Source organism: Sinocyclocheilus rhinocerous, unplaced genomic scaffold (genome assembly GCF_001515625.1).
Source record: "Sinocyclocheilus rhinocerous isolate Xijiao unplaced genomic scaffold, SAMN03320098_v1.1 scaffold2561, whole genome shotgun sequence".
NCBI classification, from domain to species: Eukaryota; Metazoa; Chordata; class Actinopteri; order Cypriniformes; family Cyprinidae; genus Sinocyclocheilus; species Sinocyclocheilus rhinocerous.
Genome location: NW_015660886.1, coordinates 144,192 through 164,922, shown reverse-complemented (window position 1 = coordinate 164,922; position 20,731 = coordinate 144,192). Strand labels below are relative to the sequence as shown.

The following is a 20,731-nucleotide window of genomic DNA, read 5'->3' as shown; positions in this document are numbered from 1 at the left end:
TAACTGTTATGCTGATGTTGTGGCTGGGCAAGCAAATGTTTGTGCTTGTTTCTGTATGATATAATTGTTCATATATTTATTAAAATACTGATATTCTGGTCTATAACTCCTCCCCGAACTTCCCTCTGCCCTGTATCTTGTTCTCTCATTGGCTGTAGGTCATCGCCGATGTAGTTTTCAGTCAGAACTCATTGCACACAGCGTGATTGTGAATCGCCGACAGCTCCAGATATTTAGCATGCCAAATATTTCACGGGCGTCGGCAACGTGTCGGCGATTCCCTCAGATCGCGTCTTTGATAATTCACACTGCGTGATTGTCAGATAATTGAACGAGCACCGATTTGCCTCCAATTTCGGGCATTTGTCTGCGATTTTGCAAAACTGTGAAAAATCAGGCTAAAATCGTGTAGTGTGAACTCGGCATTACACGAGCAGCTCTTACATGTATGTGGAAGGAGTGGCTGGTGAATCAGTGACAGATAGTGGAGACACCCCTGATAATGCTGTGGTTGCAATTTTAAATTTATTGGCTCCAACAAATAGATTAAAATAGCTGAGTCAAAAAAAGAAAAGAAAAATAAATTAAAATATAGCTGCAAGCAGCGATATGGGGCCATGCACCAAAGGAGCAGCAAGCACAGTAAGCATAGAAACCATTGCAACTGCAAGCACAACAAGTGCAGCAAGCAGAGACAGCACAGCATGTACAGCAAGCATAACAATCACAGCAGGTTCATCAAAGTACATCACACTGAACAGTCAAAGAGCTCTATAATGTGCATCTCAAAAGCACAAAACACTCTTTAAGATTTTGTATATGAATATACAGTATACACCACATGTGCCACACTGGATTCAAACCCACAACCTGAAAGGTTCGGGGCGAGTGGCTTAACCAGAGTTGACACACATTCAACAGACTGCCGAGGAGAGCTTTCAGTGTGAGAATGATCATACAAAACCATTACTTTGCATGTTGACCAGATTAGCGTGCTAAACTAACATAATACTAAAATATTATGCTTAACCTTATAGCTAAAGAGCCACATTACAAAGAATGGCAACCAGTTAGCATATTAACCAATTAAAGGGGTGGTTGACTGTTTTTTTTTTCTAGGCTTAATTGTGTTTATGGGGTGCAGTCTTAACATGTGTTTATGCTGTGGTTTAAAAAAAACGCATTTTTTTTCACATAATTTTACGGGGTGGTTGACTGTTTTTTTTTTCTAGGCTTAATTGTGTTTATGGGGTGCAGTCTAACATGTGTTTATGCTGTGGTTTAAAAAAAACTCATTTTTTTTCACATAATTTTACCTTTATTCTACACCGCTCTATCCCTTCTCCTATAAAGATGATTTCCTGGTTTTATGAAGCCCCTCCCTCAGAAATATGTGATGGGCTCAGATTGGTCAGCTGGCCCAGTGTGTTGTGATTCGCTAAACCATCTAGTGCAGTTTAGGGTTAGCGATATCATTATATAAACTAATTTAGGTTAATTTTTAAATATATTTTTCAGTTTTTATTTGTTTTTATAGCAATATCTGGAAACACTGCAATGATCGCTGGCACTTAAACTGACAGCAATCTAAAGAGCCCACAGACAGGTTATTGCTGACAGGATACCACATTCGGTACGGCAAAGGCAAAAAAATTCATGATCGCCTATTATGTGTCAGAAACTTTATCAACACTATCAAAAGAGAAGCATATAGGCTAACACTGGTGCAGAGATCTTTAGGACAAGTAGGTTACAGAATGAAAAAATAAATAAATATATATATATATATATATATATGCAAACACTAGCCACGAAGAAGTCAATCCTATTTCATTGAGTATTGTAGTTAAATATTCACAAAGTCAAAAAAAATGTCTCTTATAAAGTGTTTATTGTAATGAGTTGTATTTGGGGTTATTATACCACAATTCTTAACCCCACCCCAGAACTCACTCATTTTAAAACCTGGCTACGGCCATGGTGAACAAAACCTATTCAGTCATTCAGTCAGTCATCTATTCAGACATGTGTGGTTTAATTAATTCTATTTTTAGCATTTAATCTAAGTGAATAATTGTGTACATTGTTGAGAAATATGTAAAGTAAGACACAGAAGGAGGCTGTTTGCTGGAAACGAGACTTTGTTGAAGAGACTTCTCTCTCAGGACAGACCTCTGTTCCTGTTTCCTGTTCTCTGTTGCAGGAAACACACCCAATGCAGACGATATCTGCCAGAGAGCCTGGTGTTACTGTTTCATTTGAGACTTTGGGGAAAACTCTCTTTTACAACAGATCCTCTTTTCATTCTTTTTTTTTTTTTTACTTTATTTTTATGAACTTAAACACAATAACAATCAAACAACACTCCTTCATGGGTACATACATAAATATTTTCCCCAAAGTATAACATAAAAAGTAAAAGAAATTTCAGTCTGGTCAACTGGTTATGATATAAGCAAATATTTGTAAGCATGTATACGTGAATATTTGTGGTCATACATTCATAAACATAACACTAATTTCCTTAGGCTTACTATCAAGCAGCCGTTATATTCATTTACATTAATGAATATACATATTTCACTTTGACATTTATCTGTCTTCTCTCTGTTTTGATGTATAGATTGTCCATTTTCCCCAGTGTTTCTTAAAAGTCTCTTCTCGCAGTCTCAACCTAAATGTCAGTCTTTCCATCTTGTACATTTCTGTAACTATTTGTTCCCACTGAGTTCTTGTTGGGGGAGGCTGCTGGAGCCATAGTCGAGTAATCGCTTTTTTTTGCTGCTGCTATAGAATCCTGAGTAGATATTTATTCCTATTATTAACTAAATCAGGTGTATTGCCAATAAATTGTCAGGGTCTGGCGTCTGGTGTGCTCCCTTTGTATAAGCTGTTTTTTCAATCTCAATTTCCAAGATTTCCTCTATGCTAGAATGTATTTCTGACCAAAACAGATTTAAAACTGGACAAGACCAGAAGACATGTACATGATCAGCCAATAATGACCCAACAACAGACCCTCTTTTCATCCTTTCTATGCGACTGTCATCCTAAAGATAGAAAAACAAAACACTTAAATTGTGTCACGAATAAAACATGTCCTGTTCTTCTACTGAAACAAACTCATCTGAAATCTGTTTCCATTTGAACTGCTGTGGTGATGGAGATGCTACCCATAATTCAGTGACACACCTGAAGAAATTCAGGGCTTTAAATGTGAAGTGAAACTGCAGTTCATTTCTGAAAGAGTCACCGGGCGTGCAACAATCAGAGCAGCTGAGCAGCTTCAACAGCTTCAGCAAATGAGATGCATCTGACTGCTAAGGTAACAGAAATAAACCAAATTCATTCATTTATCATTCAAGACACAAATAATTAAATATACGCCTCATTTACTCACACACATCAGAGTATTTCTCTCCATGTTCATTTCTGGAGCCACACTAATATTCTGCATGTCAGAGTCACTGAATCAGCCTCCTTTATTTCAGTACAGAGACTCACCACTGCAAAAAAAAAAAAAGCCTGTCGTGGAGGATCTACTGGAAATGTCTTGTTTATTGATTATCAAAAATAAGTTAAAAATAGGACTAAATACATACTCAAATGTGAGACGGCAGGAGAGATGAGACTGTGTCCCTGTGACTGACTGCAGCAGAAGTTCAACATTGACCCGAGCTAAACCTCTGTTTATTTTCAATATTAACTTTTGTAGACTTATAAAAGGCAAAAAGTAAAAAATGGTGTTCTATTATTTCTGTTGAGTTCATGTAAGTCTGTGTCTGGAAGTCATTTGTAGTTTCTCTTTTAGTTTTTTCTCTTTCCTTCCGTGATTCTGCTTATTAACCCTCTGGGGTCTGAGGGGGTTTTGGGGCCCTGGAGAATTTCTGACATGCTCTGACATTTGTAATGGTTTTTGGGCTTGAATATTAATATCAGTATTGGTCAGTACTTGGTATTAATATTGAGCTTTGGCCACACACAGTTACACTGTAAGAACAGTGTAACTGTAATGCGATAAATAAAGTTACACTTCATATTAAATGAACAATTCCTGTGGATTCACCATGTAATTTCTCTGGTGTTACACAGTTATGATTGAAGGATTACACTTTAAATTCAGTGGAGATAATTTGTAATGACACTGATGTTACACAGCGGCACCTAGTGAGTTAGGCTTGATGTATAAATTGTGGTTGTTGTCACCTTCATGTTCTTACGGTGTGAAAAACATCGCAGAGCAGAGAGAACAAAGACAGACAACGAGCTGACAGACACGACAGAGCAGGTCACTTTTGATAATAGGAAACAAAGTCTCAGCATTCAAATTCTGTTAGTTTTATTAAGAATTTCAAATGATACCGTTTCGGAGCTCTTTAGTGGCGTGACGGTTCATGCCCGCTCCCGCTTTGCTTTCTATAATTTGCATGAAATAGCCTAAACATTGATTGAACATCCGATCCATGTTGAAAGATACACTACAACTTACTGAATGTATAGTGCCTCATGTAATCACTCAGCAGAAAATCCTCCAGTGTCCATAAACCAGCCAGAAAAATGTACAACAGAGAGGAGTGTCACGGGGTGCTACAAGGAGAATTTTGCAAAAAAAACCATTTATTATATATTTACTCATAATTGCTATTTTTTATTATAATTAATAAAATGTATAGATATAACGTTATTATAAAAATGGTCTAATATGAACTTGTATACAAATCAATTGCTACTTTTTTTCAACACTGTCTGTATTGATTTTAGAAACTTTAACATGAAAAAAGAAAAATAGTAGTAAGAGAAAAAAAAGAAAATGAAATAAAAAATGTAATATATATACACACACACACACACATGCAATACACATACATAGATGTCAAAACAATGGTACATTAATATCATAAGGTGATGCATGTTAAGCCTAGTTACAAAGGCACCAAGAGCTTGTAACACTCCAAAGAGAAAGGAACAATTGAAATCGCATCATATGTCACCTTTAACTATTAAATGTATATGTTTAAATAAATATTTTATGAAACAAGTTGTGACTGTAAATTATAATATTTCAACAGCAAATAGAAATCAAATAATTTAGAAGTTAATTTAAAAACAATTTAAATGTTTGCATACAAAAAAAAAAAGAAAACAAGGTTTTTCCTTCTGCTGTACCGAAACCATACCGAAACGTGACGTCAAAACCGAGGTATGTACCAAACCGTCAAGTTTGTGTACTGTTACACCCCAAATATATATATAAAGAAATAGGACTGCTAGTGTAGTGTAATTGTACACTACCTACTGCATCACTGTTGATTTTTCAAACAGTCGTAATGGAAATAAAAAGTAGTCCCACAAATTGCCAGGCTCTGGCAACTCCCATATTACTGTACGTTGTTAGTGGCAACTACTTGGTGTATTTCTTTGAAACTAGGTGCATGACAGTAATCAATAATCCAACTTACTTTGAGTGCTTGGAGCTGTATTCGGAGTGCTGGTGATGGAGGGACATAAATTTGTGCAAAAACACAAAAGTAAAGACATGTAAAAGTAGATCATGTCACCATGAGCAAGTTGTCTAGTGATGACAGGCATACCTTGGCCACTGCTCTGCGACATAGTCCTGGTTGAGCTTGCATCCAAATGTTTGGCAAAAGCTTCCCAATAAAAAAAGAAACAGGTTACAGGTGTAATCAAAAGGATATTAGATGGCATCCTCTATAACAGTGGTTCCCAAACCTGCTCAAAATGTGTGTGTGGTTAGTGTCAAAAATACATTAAATGGATAGTTCACCTTAAAATGAAGACTGACGTCATTTACTCACCTAATGCTGTTTGAAACCCATAAGAAAGTAGTTTGCCTTCAAAACACAATTATTTTTAATTAAATCTGAAAGATTTTTGTCCCTTCATGGAAAGTCTGTTCACTCAAAATACAAATGCATCATAACATGCAAAATGAGATGGTAAAATACATCCATATGAATGGAGCAGATTAATCCAAGGCTTGTATAGAGACACCGTAGCATTCTATGATTAACTTATGCTTTTATTCAATCTGTTCATCATATAAAGCCATTGTGTCTCTCCACAAGACTTGGATTTAAGCACTCCATTCATATGGATTTATTTGATCATCTCTAAATGAAAGTCTTGAACCATCAGAGAACAGACTTTTAATGGAGGGACAGAAACCTCTCAGATTTCATCAAAAATATCTTCAATTACGTTCAGATGCTCCTAAAGGAATTCATACCTCGATAAGCCACACGCAGCCGTAGCCTATAGCGTACATTAAATGAATAGGAACTCAAATGATAAAAAAAAAACAATGATTAATTAATACAAAATTTATTACAAATAAAGATAAACACAACCTCTTGTGCGCATAACGCATCACCGATTTAATTAATTTGCGTTATGAAAAAATAATCTACAGCAAATCAATCTGATTTTGAATCAATCAATTTTTTATTTCTTTCTTTCTTTTATTTTTTTCTCCAAGCAGAATCGAAATCATCCAAAAGTGAGAGTGAGCTGAAATACTGCTCATTTGGCTGTATGACATTGTTTGGTACTTAACTACTTCATTAAAATGGCGTGCCGTTAGCATGTCATTAGAAGTCTTCATTAAGGAGTGGGTCGTTAGAAAGCCGCTATTGTGGGACATGATGTTGTGAAAGGGGAAGTCATGTTCACTTCCTTTTGCCGGCTCAATTAAAATTATTACAAAGCCTCAATGGAGACCACTACATTCATGCAAGCCAGAAGTCAGTAGATGTTTTATGATTATAATTAAGCTATGTTTAGAATGGAAGATGCTAGTTGGTCTAATGGTTACAGAATACTATTCTGACTAAAAATATTTTAATATATATATGTCCAACATAATGTATACAATTAAAAGAATTGGAAACCTTGAAGAATGAGAAAGTAACTAGATTATATAAAAATTATAATAGAAAAATATTAACTTATTGGTTATCGGTATCTGTATCGGTATCGACTATGAGAAGAACTTAATTATCGGTATCGGTTAAAATTTTTCATATCGTGCATCCCTAATCGTGATGCATTCAGAAAATCTCAGAATCAATGCCGAATCATTTCTCAATTCGCGATGCATCGATTTATTTTCCCCGCCCTAGTTCTCACTGCAGTAAACATGGTCAAAAGAAAACAAAAAGACTTGAGGTAAAGTATAAAGAGATGTAGGATATAACTAAAACAGTAATACAAATAAAAAAGAATTGGTCATGAGGTGGAAATAAGATGAAGCTCGCATTCAGCTGCTTATTTCAAATGGATATGAATTTCTGTTGTCATACTCTTTAACAAAGAACAAAAACAGGCTCTCACATTTACATGACTGATTTTATTGCATTGATCCCAATTAAACTGTCTATCTCCAGAGTGAATGCGCAGATGATTGCTGAAATTACTCCTTTTTCTAAACCTCGTCACACTGAGGAAAACAATTAATTCTTTTCAGAATGAGTTTGCAAATGATTTTTCAGGCTTATGTGATATGGGAAACTCATGTCACACTGAACACACTTGTAAGGCTTCTCTCCAGTGTGAATTCTCATGTGCGTCTTAAGGTTTCCTTTAACCGTGAAGCTCTTTCCACACTCTTGGCAGGTGAAAGGCTTCTCTCCAGTGTGAACTTTCATGTGATCCTCCAGGTTTGCTCTGTTTGTTAAAGTCTTTCCACATTGATGGCACATGTATGGCTTCTCCCCGATGTGAATTTTTATAAAAAAGAATTGGTCATGAGGTGGAAATAAGATGAAGCTCGCATTCAGCTGCTTATTTCAAATGGATATGAATTTCTGTTGTCATACTCTTTAACAAAGAACAAAAACAGGCTCTCACATTTACATGACTGATTTTATTGCATTGATCCCAATTAAACTGTCTATCTCCAGAGTGAATGCGCAGATGATTGCTGAAATTACTCCTTTTTCTAAACCTCGTCACACTGAGGAAAACAATTAATTCTTTTCAGAATGAGTTTGCAAATGATTTTTCAGGCTTATGTGATATGGGAAACTCATGTCACACTGAACACACTTGTAAGGCTTCTCTCCAGTGTGAATTCTCATGTGCGTCTTAAGGTTTCCTTTAACCGTGAAGCTCTTTCCACACTCTTGGCAGGTGAAAGGCTTCTCTCCAGTGTGAACTCTCATGTGATCCTCCAGGTTTGCTCTGTTTGTTAAAGTCTTTCCACATTGATGGCACATGTAAGGCTTCTCCCCGATGTGAATTTTTATATGATTCTCAAGGTGACGCCTGTCTGTGAAACTCCTTTCACACTGATGACATACAAAACTGTCCTCTCCTGAGTGAATCCTCATGTGATGATTATTAAAGTGTGCTTTAAATTTGAAACTCTTTCCACACTGATCACAAACAAATGGATCATCTCCACCAGTGTGAATTCTCATGCGAGTCTTAAAATGTTCATTTTGCATGAAGCTCTTCCCACTTAGTTTGCAAGAGTAAGGCTTTTCTCCAGTGTGATTTTTCATGTGGCCATTAAGATTTCTTTTCCATTTATAACTCTTGCCACAATGAGAGCAGATGAACGGCTTCTCTTCAGTGTGAATTCTCATGTGAGTCTTAAGATTTTCTTTTCGTCTGAAGCGCTTCCCACACAGTTTGCAGGAGTAGGGCTTTTCTCCAGTGTGATTTGTCGTGTGGGTATTAAGATCTCTTTTCTGACTAAAACTCTTTCCACACTGAGAGCAGATGAACGGCTTCTCTCCAGTGTGAAATCTTGTGTGATTCTTAAGATTGTCTTTTCGGCTGAAGCTCTTCCCACACAGTTTGCAGGAGTAAAGCTTTTCTCCAGTGTGATTTGTCATGTGGGTATTAAGATCTTTTTTCTGTCTAAAACTCTTGCCACACTGAGAGCAGATGAACGGCTTCTCTCCAGTGTGAACTCGCATGTGAGTCTTAAGATGTCCTTTTAGTAAGAAACTCTTTCCACACAGTTTGCAGGAGTAAGGCTTCACTCCAGTGTGGATTTTCAAGTGGACTCTAAAGCTGTCTTTTAGACTGAAACTCTTTCCACATTGTTCACAGGTGTAATGCTTCTCTCCAGTCTGAATTCTCATCTGGACTTTATGGTTTCTAGTTTCTGTTTTATCAGTCTGTGAGTAGCTAAAAGATTCTTCACCAGTCATTAAGTTTTTCTCTTCCATTTCATTTAGATCTTGACTCTCCTCTTTTAGTGCCATCAGGTCTAGGGTGAAAAGAAACTAAAACAAGTTAACACCAGTTTAATGTCACAAAGCATCATACATATAAGCATTTAGCACTTCTTCTTAATACTGTTAACTCTTAACTTTCCTACGAACACATCCCATATATTACCCCTCATAAAAACCATGGAAGAGCACTGTACACATTTGGGTTTGGATCCTGCGGGTGGTCAAAAAATATACTGCGGGTCCCCCTTGATTTAAAAAGAAGAATGGAGTCAACACATGTTCAGAAAAGACTTAAAGTGGGTTCCCTTTCGATACTTCACTCGTACTGCGTCGCTAGATGCTTATGGGGAAAATCTCCTTTTTCTCAGAGGACTGAAGCCTTTACAATCACGCAGTGTAACTGCACGGCCATTGGTTCGATCTTCCATTCGATCTTCCCTTTGCTGATCTACGGGACTTGAAGCGCTCGACGTTGACACGCCTCACTGCGGACAGATTCTGCCTTTTCCTCTGCGCCTCTCTGCTGTTACCGCCCGCTCTACGATCCGCCTTCAGCGTTCGGCGTAGATGTCAGCTCGTCCCCTGCCGCCATCCGGCGAGTCTAAAAAAGTCATTACGGGATTGTACTGCACGCTGACGACAGCCACTCAGAGTGCATTTAACTGTTTGGGCAAGCCCCACGCAGAAGCCGCTCTGACCTAGATGGAGTGTTCACACTGCGTGAACATGAATCTAGCCTCTCTGCGCGCTCTGATCGCTTTCTTTTCAGAGAGCGACTCTCTCGCGCCCACCCGTTTTCTTCCTCCCAGGGACCTGTGAGGAAAAAACAACGGGGCAAGGGGACTGAGCGCTCGGCTACGAGCGAGCACACGCCGGGCCAGATCCCACGTGCCTCGCCAAGCAGAGAGGGTTCACCCGTACTCTCTGAACACTCAGACTAGCGTCCCTCGGCTGATGCGAGCGACACGGTCTCGTTTGGTGTGATGGAGGACGAGCTATTAGATGACAGCATGTCTCTAATAGCGTCAGATGACAGACTTTTCCGTGTCCTCTCTAAAGCGGTCGAAGAGCTGGGACTGGAGTGGTCTACACCGGAGGAGCCCACTCGTAGCCGTCTGGACGAATGGTTCCTGCCGGGGCGCCGCCAGGCCCCTCGTCAACGAGCCTTCCCGTTTTTCCCGGAAGTCCACGACGAGCTCACGAAATCGTGGCTCACTTCCTACTCGGCTCGCCTTCGCACATCCTCTTCTTCTGCACTCTCCTCAGTGGATGGCGCTGAGGAAAGAGGCTACGAAAAACTGCATCCTCTCGATGAGTCAGTGGCTGCACACCTCTGCCCAACCACTGCAATTGGATGGAAAGCGAAGGTCGCTCACCCCTCCAAGCCCTGCAGAACAACGTCGGCCCTCGCTGGACAAGCGTACTCAGGACAAACTCCTCCAAGTCATGGACGAGTCCGGACCCGACCCCGCAGCCTTCAAGGAGCTGCGCAGTGCAACAGACCTGGCTTTGCGAGCTACGAAGGCTACAGCACAGGCCATCGGGAGGTCAATGGCCAGCTTAGTGGTTTTGGAACACCACTTATGGCTAAACCTCACTGAGATTAAGGAGGCTGACAAGGTCCCCTTCCTCGACTCTCCGGTCTCCTCTATGGGGCTGTTTGGACCCGCCGTCGAGGGATTTGCAGAGAGTTTTACAGCAGTACAGAAGTCATACCAGGCAATGCGGCACTTCCTGCCTAAGTGCTCTAGCTCTGCAACGGCCACCAGTCGCCCCAGACCTACACCAGCACAGCAGCCAGCAAAACCTGCGCCACTGCCCGCTCAGCCTACTCAAAAGGCTGAGCCCCAACAGCGCTCCCGCTCGGCCAGACGCTACCCTTTTCCGAAGCGCCAAGGACCACGGCCCAAGCTGACGTTGGATCCTGCGCCTCAGGCGTCATCCTGATCTGCTGGACAGAAGAGGAGGGGGCAAAGTCTCACCAGCGCCAGACCACCCCCAAAACACCCTCTGTTGTGCCCTCAAGCACCCCGTTCGGTCCGGGTGCCGGTGGCAGTAGGTTTGTTCTAGAAACTGTTGTGAGTACTGGGCCCGTTCCAAAAGCGCCCTCACAAACAGCCGCTGTTATAGCAAGAAAAATAAAAAACAAACATCTTCAAAAAAGAGTAAATATCCTCTTCCAGTTATCACGAGTGTCAAGTCCCCGCATGGCGACTCACCACCCAAATTAATCCAACCCCTTGCCACACAGGCCGAGGCCTGGCAAGCCATTCCCGGAGTGTCAGACTGGGACCTGGGGATTATAAAATGAGGTTACTCACTCCAGTTCGCTCGAAGACCCCTGCAGTTCCGCAGCATGGTCTCCACCTCAGTGCAGAGCAAGAACGCTCACGTCTTGCGATCCGAGGTGAAGAATTTACTGGCAAAAGGAGCTGTAGAGATGGTTCTGCCAGCTCAGAGCGAGTCAGGCTTTTACAGCCTTTACTTCCTCGTCCCCAAAATGGATGGTGGCCTTCGGCCCATCCTCGATCTCCGAGACCTGAACCGTGCCCTCATGAAACGGCCGTTCAGAATGACTACCCTGAAGCAGATACTCTCGCAAATACGCCCAGGGGACTGGTTCTTTTCTCTGGATCTGAAAGATGCTTACTTTCAGATCCAGGTAGCCCCCCCATCACAGACGATTCTTGAGATTCGCCTTCGAGGGAGTGGCATATCAGTACACGGTGGTCCTGCCCTTCGGACTGTCCCTGGCTCCCCGCACTTTTATGAAGTGCATGGATGCAGCCCTCTCTCCCCTCTGAGGCAGATGGGAGTCTGCATTCTGAATTACCTCGACGACTGGCTCATCTTAGCCCAGTCAGAGGCCGAGCTAATATCCCACAGATCCCTCTACTATGGGCTTGATTCACAGAAGGAAGGTTGTCTTAACAGATGCATCCAACACAGGTTGGGGAGCTCTGTGCGAAAGCAGACCGACCTTCGGCTCCTGGTCAGATGCAGAAGGCTGGCTACACATCAACTGCCTTGAGACGATGGCAGTATGTGGAGCCCTTCAGACCTTCTTACCGGACCTGAAGGGACACCACGTGCTAGTCTGCTCAGACAGCATGACAGTGGTGTCCTATATAAATCGCCTGGGCAGGCTCACCTCGAAACGACTTTTCAAGATGGTAAAACGCCTCTTGGAGTGGGCACATCTCAACCTGCGTTCATTGAGGGCAGCACATGTGCCCGGCATATTGAACCGAGGAGCAGACATGCTATCTCGGAGCAACATCCCCTCAGAGGAGTGGATGCTCCACCCACAAACAGTTCAGAGAATCTGGGAGATCTTTGGCAGGGTAGAGGTGCCCAACTTATTTTTCGAAGAGCGAGGACGCATTGGCCCACGATTGGCCCAACCTCCTCCTGTATGCTTTTCCCCCGATTGTTCTGATCCCACAGGTAATCAGACAAGTCAGGGAACACAGACACAGAGTCCTTCTGGTGGCCCCGCTCTGGAGGAACCAGCATTGGGTTTCAGAGCTGTCTCAACTGCTGACAGCAGCCCCGTGGCCCATTCCTCTGAGGCAGGACCTTTTCTCTCAGGCGAACAGGATGATTTGGCACCCCCAGCCCGAGCTGTGAGCTCTGCACCTCTGGGCTCTTGATGGGAATCAGTAGATCTCCCTGAGAGTGTCCTGAATACTATCTCACAGGCTAGAGCCCCGTCTACGAGACGCCTCTATGCCCTTAAGTGGTCGGTCTTTTCCGCCTGGTGCACAACCCATGGCAAAGACCCAGTTTCATGTGACATATCGGTGATATTGTCCTACCTTCAAGAGCTGTTGGACAAGGGCCGCTCCCCCCCTTCCCCGCTCAAGGTCTATGTGGCAGCTATAGCAGCTTCCCATGCTCCTATAGCTGGACAGTCGGTGGGCCGGAACAACTTAGTTGTCCGTTTCCTGAGAGGATCCAGGAGACTCAATCCACCCCGGACCCCCACGGTCCCTGCGTGGGACCTGCCCACGGTCCTGAGAGCCCTCAAGGGCCCCCCCTTTTGTGCCACTACAGTCTGCAGACTTGAAAACCCTGTCATTGAAAATTACTCTGCTACTGGCTTTAGCATCGGTTAAAGGAGTAGGTGACTTGCAGGCTCTCTGGATAAGTCCTGCCTGTCTTGAGTTTGGGCCTAACGACTCCAAAGTCGTCCTAAAACCAAGACATGGGTACGTTCCTAAGGTGCTCTACACCCCGTTTAGAGACCAGGTTATGAGGAGGAGCCTTCTGAAGAGGACCAGGAGTTTAACTTTCTCTGCCTGGTTAGGGCACTGAAAATTTACATTGAGCGTTCCGCCCCGTTCAGGCGGTCGGAACAACTTTTTGTATGCTTTGGTGGCCACACCAAAGGGTCCCCGGTCACAAAGCAAAGGGTATTTGTGCGGCGGCCGGTTGGGCCTCGCCGTCCACTTTCACCAGTTTCTATAACTTGGAAGTTTTGGCCTTGCAGGCACGGATTCTATCTGCTTAAATGGATACGCACCTGCTTAAGGCGGTCTATTTCTTCAGGCATTGCCTGTTTTTTCAGGTATGCTCTTGGCCCTTTCAGTAGTGCTGAGGCTGTACAAAACCGTTAGAACGATTATCCAAGGCCGGGCTGACCTCAGTGAGTTCAGCATCTTGACCCGCAGGGCTCACCCTGTGTATAATTGGTCCCTCTGAGCCTTTTATGCTCAAGGCCAGTTAATGTTAGTCGTTCCTCTTTCATGACACGGCGGGATTGTATTGGTTCCCCATAAGCATCTAGTGACGCAGTACGAGTGAAGTATCGAAAGGGAACGTACTCGGTTACTTACGTAACCTCGGTTCCCTGAGATACGGGAATGAGTACTGCTGTGCCATAACGCTGCACGACTCAGTGTCGTCGCTTCAGTCGAATTTACCTGAGATCCTATGGCGAAATGCCCGCTTATATAGCCAGATGGCCCCGCCCATTCTGGCAGGCTTTGTCGCCATAAGCTTGTACAGCTCTGTTGCCGAGCCATTGGTTCGTTTTTTATTTACTGCACGAACCAATGGCCGTGCAGTTACACTGCTTGATTGTAAAGGCTTCAGTCCTCTGAGAAAAAGGAGTTCTTCCCCATAAGCATCTAGCGACACAGTACTCGTTCCCGTATCTCAGGGAACCGAGGTTACATAAGTAACAGAGTACGTTTTATTATAAAAAACAAAAACAAGGGGCAAGTCTGATATTCAGACAAATTTCCAAATTAAACTGCAGTTTCACAAAAATTGTTAATGATTACAAACTGTTTCCAAAACTGTTACATTTTCTACATTTTATGATGTCCAAACTGCACTGAATACATGGTAAGCTGGCCCATATTGCAAAAAGTTACTTCGCTACATCTGCCACAACAGTGCTATGTAAAAGACTTCTATTTGGCAGGCTACATTGTGCAGTAGAAGAGGTCATCTGAAACTGTGAACAAGCTAGTCTGCCTGAGCAACTGGTTGAAATAAAAGTAGACTGTGTAACTGGTTTACAATGTTGCACAGATGCACACTGCTTCAAGTAATCGTCTCCAACCAATAAAGTAGAGACTGTTCACTCGGTCTCTTCACAGACATTATGGAATCCCATTCCTATTACAGACCTGCTTATTGCTGCATTCATTTGAATTGATGTTACTAATTAGAGTTGATATTACTATTTTACTTACTAATGTTACTAACAAACAGTTTGCAGTTAAGTTACTTATGACTTTGTAGCAGACATTACTTTGCATCATTTGTTGGTATCTGCTAGATATGTCTGCAGTTCATATGTTCCCTGTCAATGTAAAATGCTCCCTAGTACTTTTGCACTCAACGATTTCAGAGATTGCTCTTGAATACCTGTTAAATAAATGCTCATGATTTAGATAAACCTGAACAATCTGTATGCATTTCTTTATTTTAACACTGTACGTTTACAACTAAGTCCTAGCATTCAAAACAAGATAAATGGTGTATGCTTAATTTCACAATAAGGGTGTGATTAAATCACAAAACAGGGTGCAATTAATCGCAATTACAAGTTTTAATCAATTGACAACATTAATATTTACATAGTTTAATGCAGCTCAAAAGTATATGATGCTATAAGATTAATGTTTTAAATATAGAAATTTGAATAAACAGTCAGGTCCGGAAGTATTCGGGCTCCAGACGACAGGCAGTCACTGACTGCAAATGATTTTCATCCTAGTATTAAAAATGTGCTTATATTTACAATTATGTCACTTTGTCCAAATACTATTGAGCCCCTGAAAATGGAGGTACTTTGCTTAAAGGCACAATATGTAATTTTCAGCGCTGGAGGGCGCGTATTCAAAATAAACAAATAGACAAAGGCGTAGTTTGATGACGCGTGACTGAGTGTGGAATCATGGGAGTTGTGGTCTTCATCCCCACAGCCGACGCAATCCGACGGGACTCGGGCAGAAATCATGTTCATGGATGAGCTAATGATTTATTAACGTAGTAGAACGAAGCAGGGTGAGGCTGAAAGCCGTCGAAGCGAAACGAGGCGCTGAACGAGCGCGACACGCGGCTCGATTGCTATCATTTAAAACATGTTTTTTAATGTGTAAATGTGCCTTACAAATAAACTGAATGAATCACACAAAAAGGTGACAAACTGCATTTCTTTCTCAAAAGGAGAACAATTTTGTCAGTCTTATTTCCTTTTAAATGTCATTATTTCAAGGAGCAAAGACGTTTTGATTAGTATGCCTGGAAAGAAAGTAATGTTTACATAGGACTGGGTGATATAGCTAAAAAATTTATTAACGAAAAACCTGCATTATGTCTAAATTAACTCATATAAATCAAATATAATTTTGTAAATTGTATAAACAATTATGAACAGAACAGCATTGTGTATTTATGCATTGCTTAATCCAAAGAGCCGAAGCGCCATTCACACAGACTGCATTTAAAAACACATGAGACGCAGTGAAAAGTAATAAACCTCCACAAATTCATGACATGTTTTCTAAAAGTTTATTGCATTCAAATGCAAATGTTTATTTTAAATTCGACTAATATTCATTCTTTACTCACAATCTCCTCATCACAGGCAGCACAGCACTCAGCATGTGTTTGTGTGTGCTGTCTGCGTCACTCATAGCACGTGCCTATATCGAACATTTTTATATCGTTATCGAAGACGGTGTACCGTCGATAAATATCGATACCGTTTTATCGCCCAGGCCTATGTTTACAAGACTCCGATTTGATGAAGCGATTTAATAAAGAAAAAAAATCAATTATAGACAACATGTAGAGTTAATCACTCCCATTTTACTCATGGTTTGATAAATACATAATTAAGTGATAGAAATGACTAATTTCCATTGTTTTTCATTCAGAAGTAGATATTGTGTTGAGTGTTACACAAATTTATTGTTTTGGCTATTTATTATTTTTCCCAATTTATGTGCTGATGTCATTGATTTTGTCATGAGAGAAATAAAATGCACTGACTTATAATTTTTCCTCCCATCTAATATTTTTTCCACCACCATGTTCCTTTAATGGCTCAGTAAAACAGAGATAAAGAAATGAAAGACTGATGAAACCTGTTTGTTCCTCAGGATCTTCATGTTTGACTTCATGCTCCACGTCTTCACTCTCCTCTGTAATAAACGCCATCTTTGTTTGTTGTTCCTCAGTATCTTCTTGTTTGACTGCTTCTTCAATCCTCATTTTGGCTATTTATTATTTTTCCCAATTTATGTGCTGATGTCATTGATTTTGTCATGAGAGAAATAAAATGCACTGACTTATATTTTTTCCACCACCATGTTCCTTTAATGGCTCAGTAAAACAGAGATAAAGAAATGAAAGACTGATGAAACCTGTTTGTTCCTCAGGATCTTCATGTTTGACTTCATGCTCCACGTCTTCACTCTCCTCTGTAATAAACGCCATCTTTGTTTGTTCCTCAGGATCTTCATGTTTGAAAGCTTCTTCAATCCTCACGTCTTCACTCTCCTCTTTAATAAACTCCATCTTTATAACAGTGTGTTGCTTCACCAGGAGTTTTGTGTTTGAACACTTTGTCCTGTTTAAGATGAGAATAATGAACAGACACTATATCTCTGGGTGCGTCTCAGTCAGCGCACTAGTTCAGGAGTCAGCGCACTAGTTCAGTAGTCAGCGCACTAGTTCAGGAGTCAGCGCACTAGTTCAGTAGTCAGCGCACTAGTTCAGTAGTCAGCGCACTAGTTCAGTAGTCAGCGCACTAGTAAGGGAGTCAGTCAGAGTCAGAGTTAACGACCCGATTAGACAAAAACACTCAAAACTAGCACGACAAATAATAAAAGAACACAGATCATACAGACAATTAATATTTAGGCATTTATGATTTACATTTGGCATGTATTGATTTGTGGATTATATTTAATTGATTACATTTTGATGAAAACTTTTGTCAGTTGATTTGTAGAAGTAGTCATAGCATGTTTGTGTTGTTATTCTTGTTGCCTTTAGATGCTGTAATTCGAGTTCTTATCAACAATGAATCGTTTGATTTGGTTTTAAAAAGCTCAGTTTCTCTATCATTTCTCTGTCAAACTGTAAGAACGGGTTGTATTGGTTTATACACTTTAAACGATTAAAGACCCAAACCTTTTTTCCCCAACAGAATCGCAGCAGTCGCAGCCTTATGACGTCATACTGCCACGCCAAAATAAAAGTCCCGTTCAGACGAAATAGAAATGCACATACAGAAAACACATTCAAATGATCAGATAAAGGATTGCTACAAAGGGTAAATAACAGATTCCCAAAGTTATTAATACCACTGTACTTTTTTTCAAAATATAATTATAGCAACTACTGAGCATTTGTGATATTCTCGATCATAAATTAAGTCCAGTATCTCGATCTTTATATTGCAAATGTTTGGAAAGAACTGTTGAATATTTTCAAACTCAATAAGAATTTGTTGTTAAACTTTAAAATTTGTGGTTGCAGAAAGATCTACTAACTAAAATTGAATACTTACCATGATTTATAAATCTTATTTCATCTCAGTTTTTCCACAGAATATATAATAATTAAAATTAAAACTTTGTTTTGTTAAAGCGCATTATATTAAAGGGCCACGATGACCGTGCATTACAGTAAGTCTTACTATAATCTGTCTCGTTCATTTTAATCTAACAATACAAGGAAGGAATGACTTGCTGCTCTTGACTGAACTGCTTTTGTAGCTTTAACAATCAGTTTATTTGTAATGAACACACTACTTTTTACATTTGATTATTTTTCTTACTTGAATGTTTCTTTTTAGATGTACATTTAAGTAATGCAATCTTTGTTCTTATTTGTAACTTTTATGTGCGAGGGAGTGACAATGGCCATGAATATTGAGAGATTCACAGCTGAGAGACAAAGGGATGACTCCACTCTCGCGGTTGATGTTCTTCATGTTCTTGTTGTTTTGGGATGTATACAGCATGCAAGGTTTTCTTCTCCATGTTCAGTGTATCTGTGTGGCAGAATTACAGCGCCACATACTGGTCTGGCATGTATACTACATCGCTTTGAGTCAGTTTCAGTGGTTTCGTGTGTACGTAGATATTTCTAGAGACGACGCCGTGTATACAGAATTATTTTTTAGAACGAGGAGAAAAAAAAATCAGATAGAGAAAGCTCTGGCTTCGTTAATATGAGCCCTTATATACAGCGAACTGGTCAAAGGATCGTATTACTGGTCTGTGCATTCATCCATATAAGCTTAACTGATGAGCAAGAGGTTTTATTTTCTTACAACTGGGATGTTAAAGAGGAAGCTATGTATCTTGAGATATCTGTAGAAGTCTTAGGGAGTGAGAATTCAGTTATGAGATCTTCAAATGTTTTGAGTGTCTCTCCTTCTAATAGTTGATGGATGTATTTTGTTTTGTTTTCTTCAGGGTCCAGTTTCTAAAGCTAGAGTCTATTGTCAAGAGATGTTAACAAAGAAAGCCACTTGGCAGACTGTAAACCTTTCACACTTCTCTCTATGCCAAGTAAGTAATCTCTGACCATTTTCCCAATTTGTACTTGCTTTGCTTTACTTCATTAAATGGGAGAGTCAGACTTTTCCATTTCTAACCACCTAGTCCCACTATCATCTAGATGCTATCCAATAGCTCTTCAAATTGGGAAGTTCCCATTCTGCCAGATAATGAACGAGGTAATATCTTTAAATCTACGTTCATTTTATATATTAGCCTTACATCAGTAACTTTGTATAATTTATTTAAGTCTAGGGGTATAATAGGGCCCAAATACTTAATCCCCTCTTATGGCGCAGATGTTATTTGTTACCAGTGTTGGGGGTAACGCATTACAAGTAACGCGAGTTACGTAATCAGATTACTTTTTTTCAAGCAACTAGTAAAGTAACGCATTACTTTTTAATTTACAAGAGAATATCTGAGTTACCTTGTCAAATAAGTAACGCAAGTTACTTTTTGATTGACAGCTCTGGTGTTGCCATGGTGACAGAAATCAGAAGATGTTACTGTAGTTCTAAAAAAACTATGAATATGCATTCATTCATCTCACTCACAAAACAAAAACACACAGATTCAGTATTCCTCAAAATGAATAAAAATAAAAAGTTGATCACAAAAAAAAAATGAATAAAAATAATGCAACTCAGAATATGACGCAAACCTGCAATAATTAAATGTTAAACAACACAAATATCCTTTATGTATTTAATCCCATTCTATTAAGCAATGTCTTTGCTTCTGACCTTCGATGATCCAGTTTTTTAAGCAAAAATTACTCTAGACAAACATTTGTGTCTTTTTTTATTGCTGAAGTGTGTTGAAATCATCTTCTGCATTCTACAGTACGGATGTAAATTTACTTTCCCTTCAGCCTGAAGCTTATTCATTTCACATTTGGTGTGAAAAGGCTTTTATATTTGCCAAAAATATAACTTTTTTATTTTAAAAACAAACAAGCAAGCCCTGTCCAGATTTAAAAAGTAACGCAAAAGTAACGTAACCATAAAAAGTAACCAAGTAACGTAATTAGTTACTTTTTTATGGAGTAACGCAACATTGTAATGCATTACTTTTAAAAGTAACTTTCCCCAACACTGAATACTACTATATAGAAGGTGCACAGTATCATACACATGAATACAAAACACTGTCATGGTAACAAACATGACATTAAAGTAATGCAATAAACATTAACATAAAGAAGTCCAATACAGTAAAACTCCAATGGTCATAACTGATAAGAAAATCTAAGATGACACATTGTATAAAGGATTATTATTTGATTATTTTATGTAAAATACAGTAAAAAAAGCAATATTGAAATATTAATACAATTTAAAATAACTCATTCTAATATGTTGATTTGGTGCTCAAATATATATATTTTTTTTTATTATTATCTTTATTGAAAACAGTTGAAGCATCCAGTTCAGCAGTCCAAAACTGCTTCATATTTTTGTGGAAACCGCCATGCTTTTTTTTTTT

At 40.0% G+C, this 20,731-nt stretch overlaps 2 protein-coding genes across 4 annotated transcripts in view; both read right to left on the bottom strand.

Moving 5' to 3' along the window:
• LOC107725790 (gastrula zinc finger protein XlCGF52.1-like) overlaps nt 1-20,731 on the bottom strand; it is a 187,823-nt gene that overhangs the window by 43,187 nt on the left and 123,905 nt on the right. The window lies entirely within an intron of this gene.
• Nucleotides 7,871-17,935, bottom strand: LOC107725786 (gastrula zinc finger protein XlCGF26.1-like). Of its 3 annotated transcripts, XM_016535182.1 has the most exons (4): nt 17,868-17,935; nt 17,189-17,301; nt 16,817-16,912; nt 7,871-9,241 (listed from the first exon to the last, which is right to left on the bottom strand). In XM_016535182.1, the coding sequence occupies exons 2-4, from the start codon at nt 17,247-17,249 to the stop codon at nt 7,989-7,991; spliced, it is 1,410 nt and encodes a 469-aa protein (XP_016390668.1). In that variant the 5' UTR covers nt 17,250-17,301; nt 17,868-17,935; the 3' UTR covers nt 7,871-7,988. The 3 variants fall into 3 exon arrangements, with proteins under 3 accessions (XP_016390668.1, XP_016390667.1, XP_016390669.1); XM_016535181.1 differs by lacking the exons at nt 16,817-16,912; nt 17,868-17,935 and adding an exon at nt 17,652-17,826 and having other exon boundaries at nt 17,096-17,301; XM_016535183.1 differs by lacking the exons at nt 16,817-16,912; nt 17,189-17,301.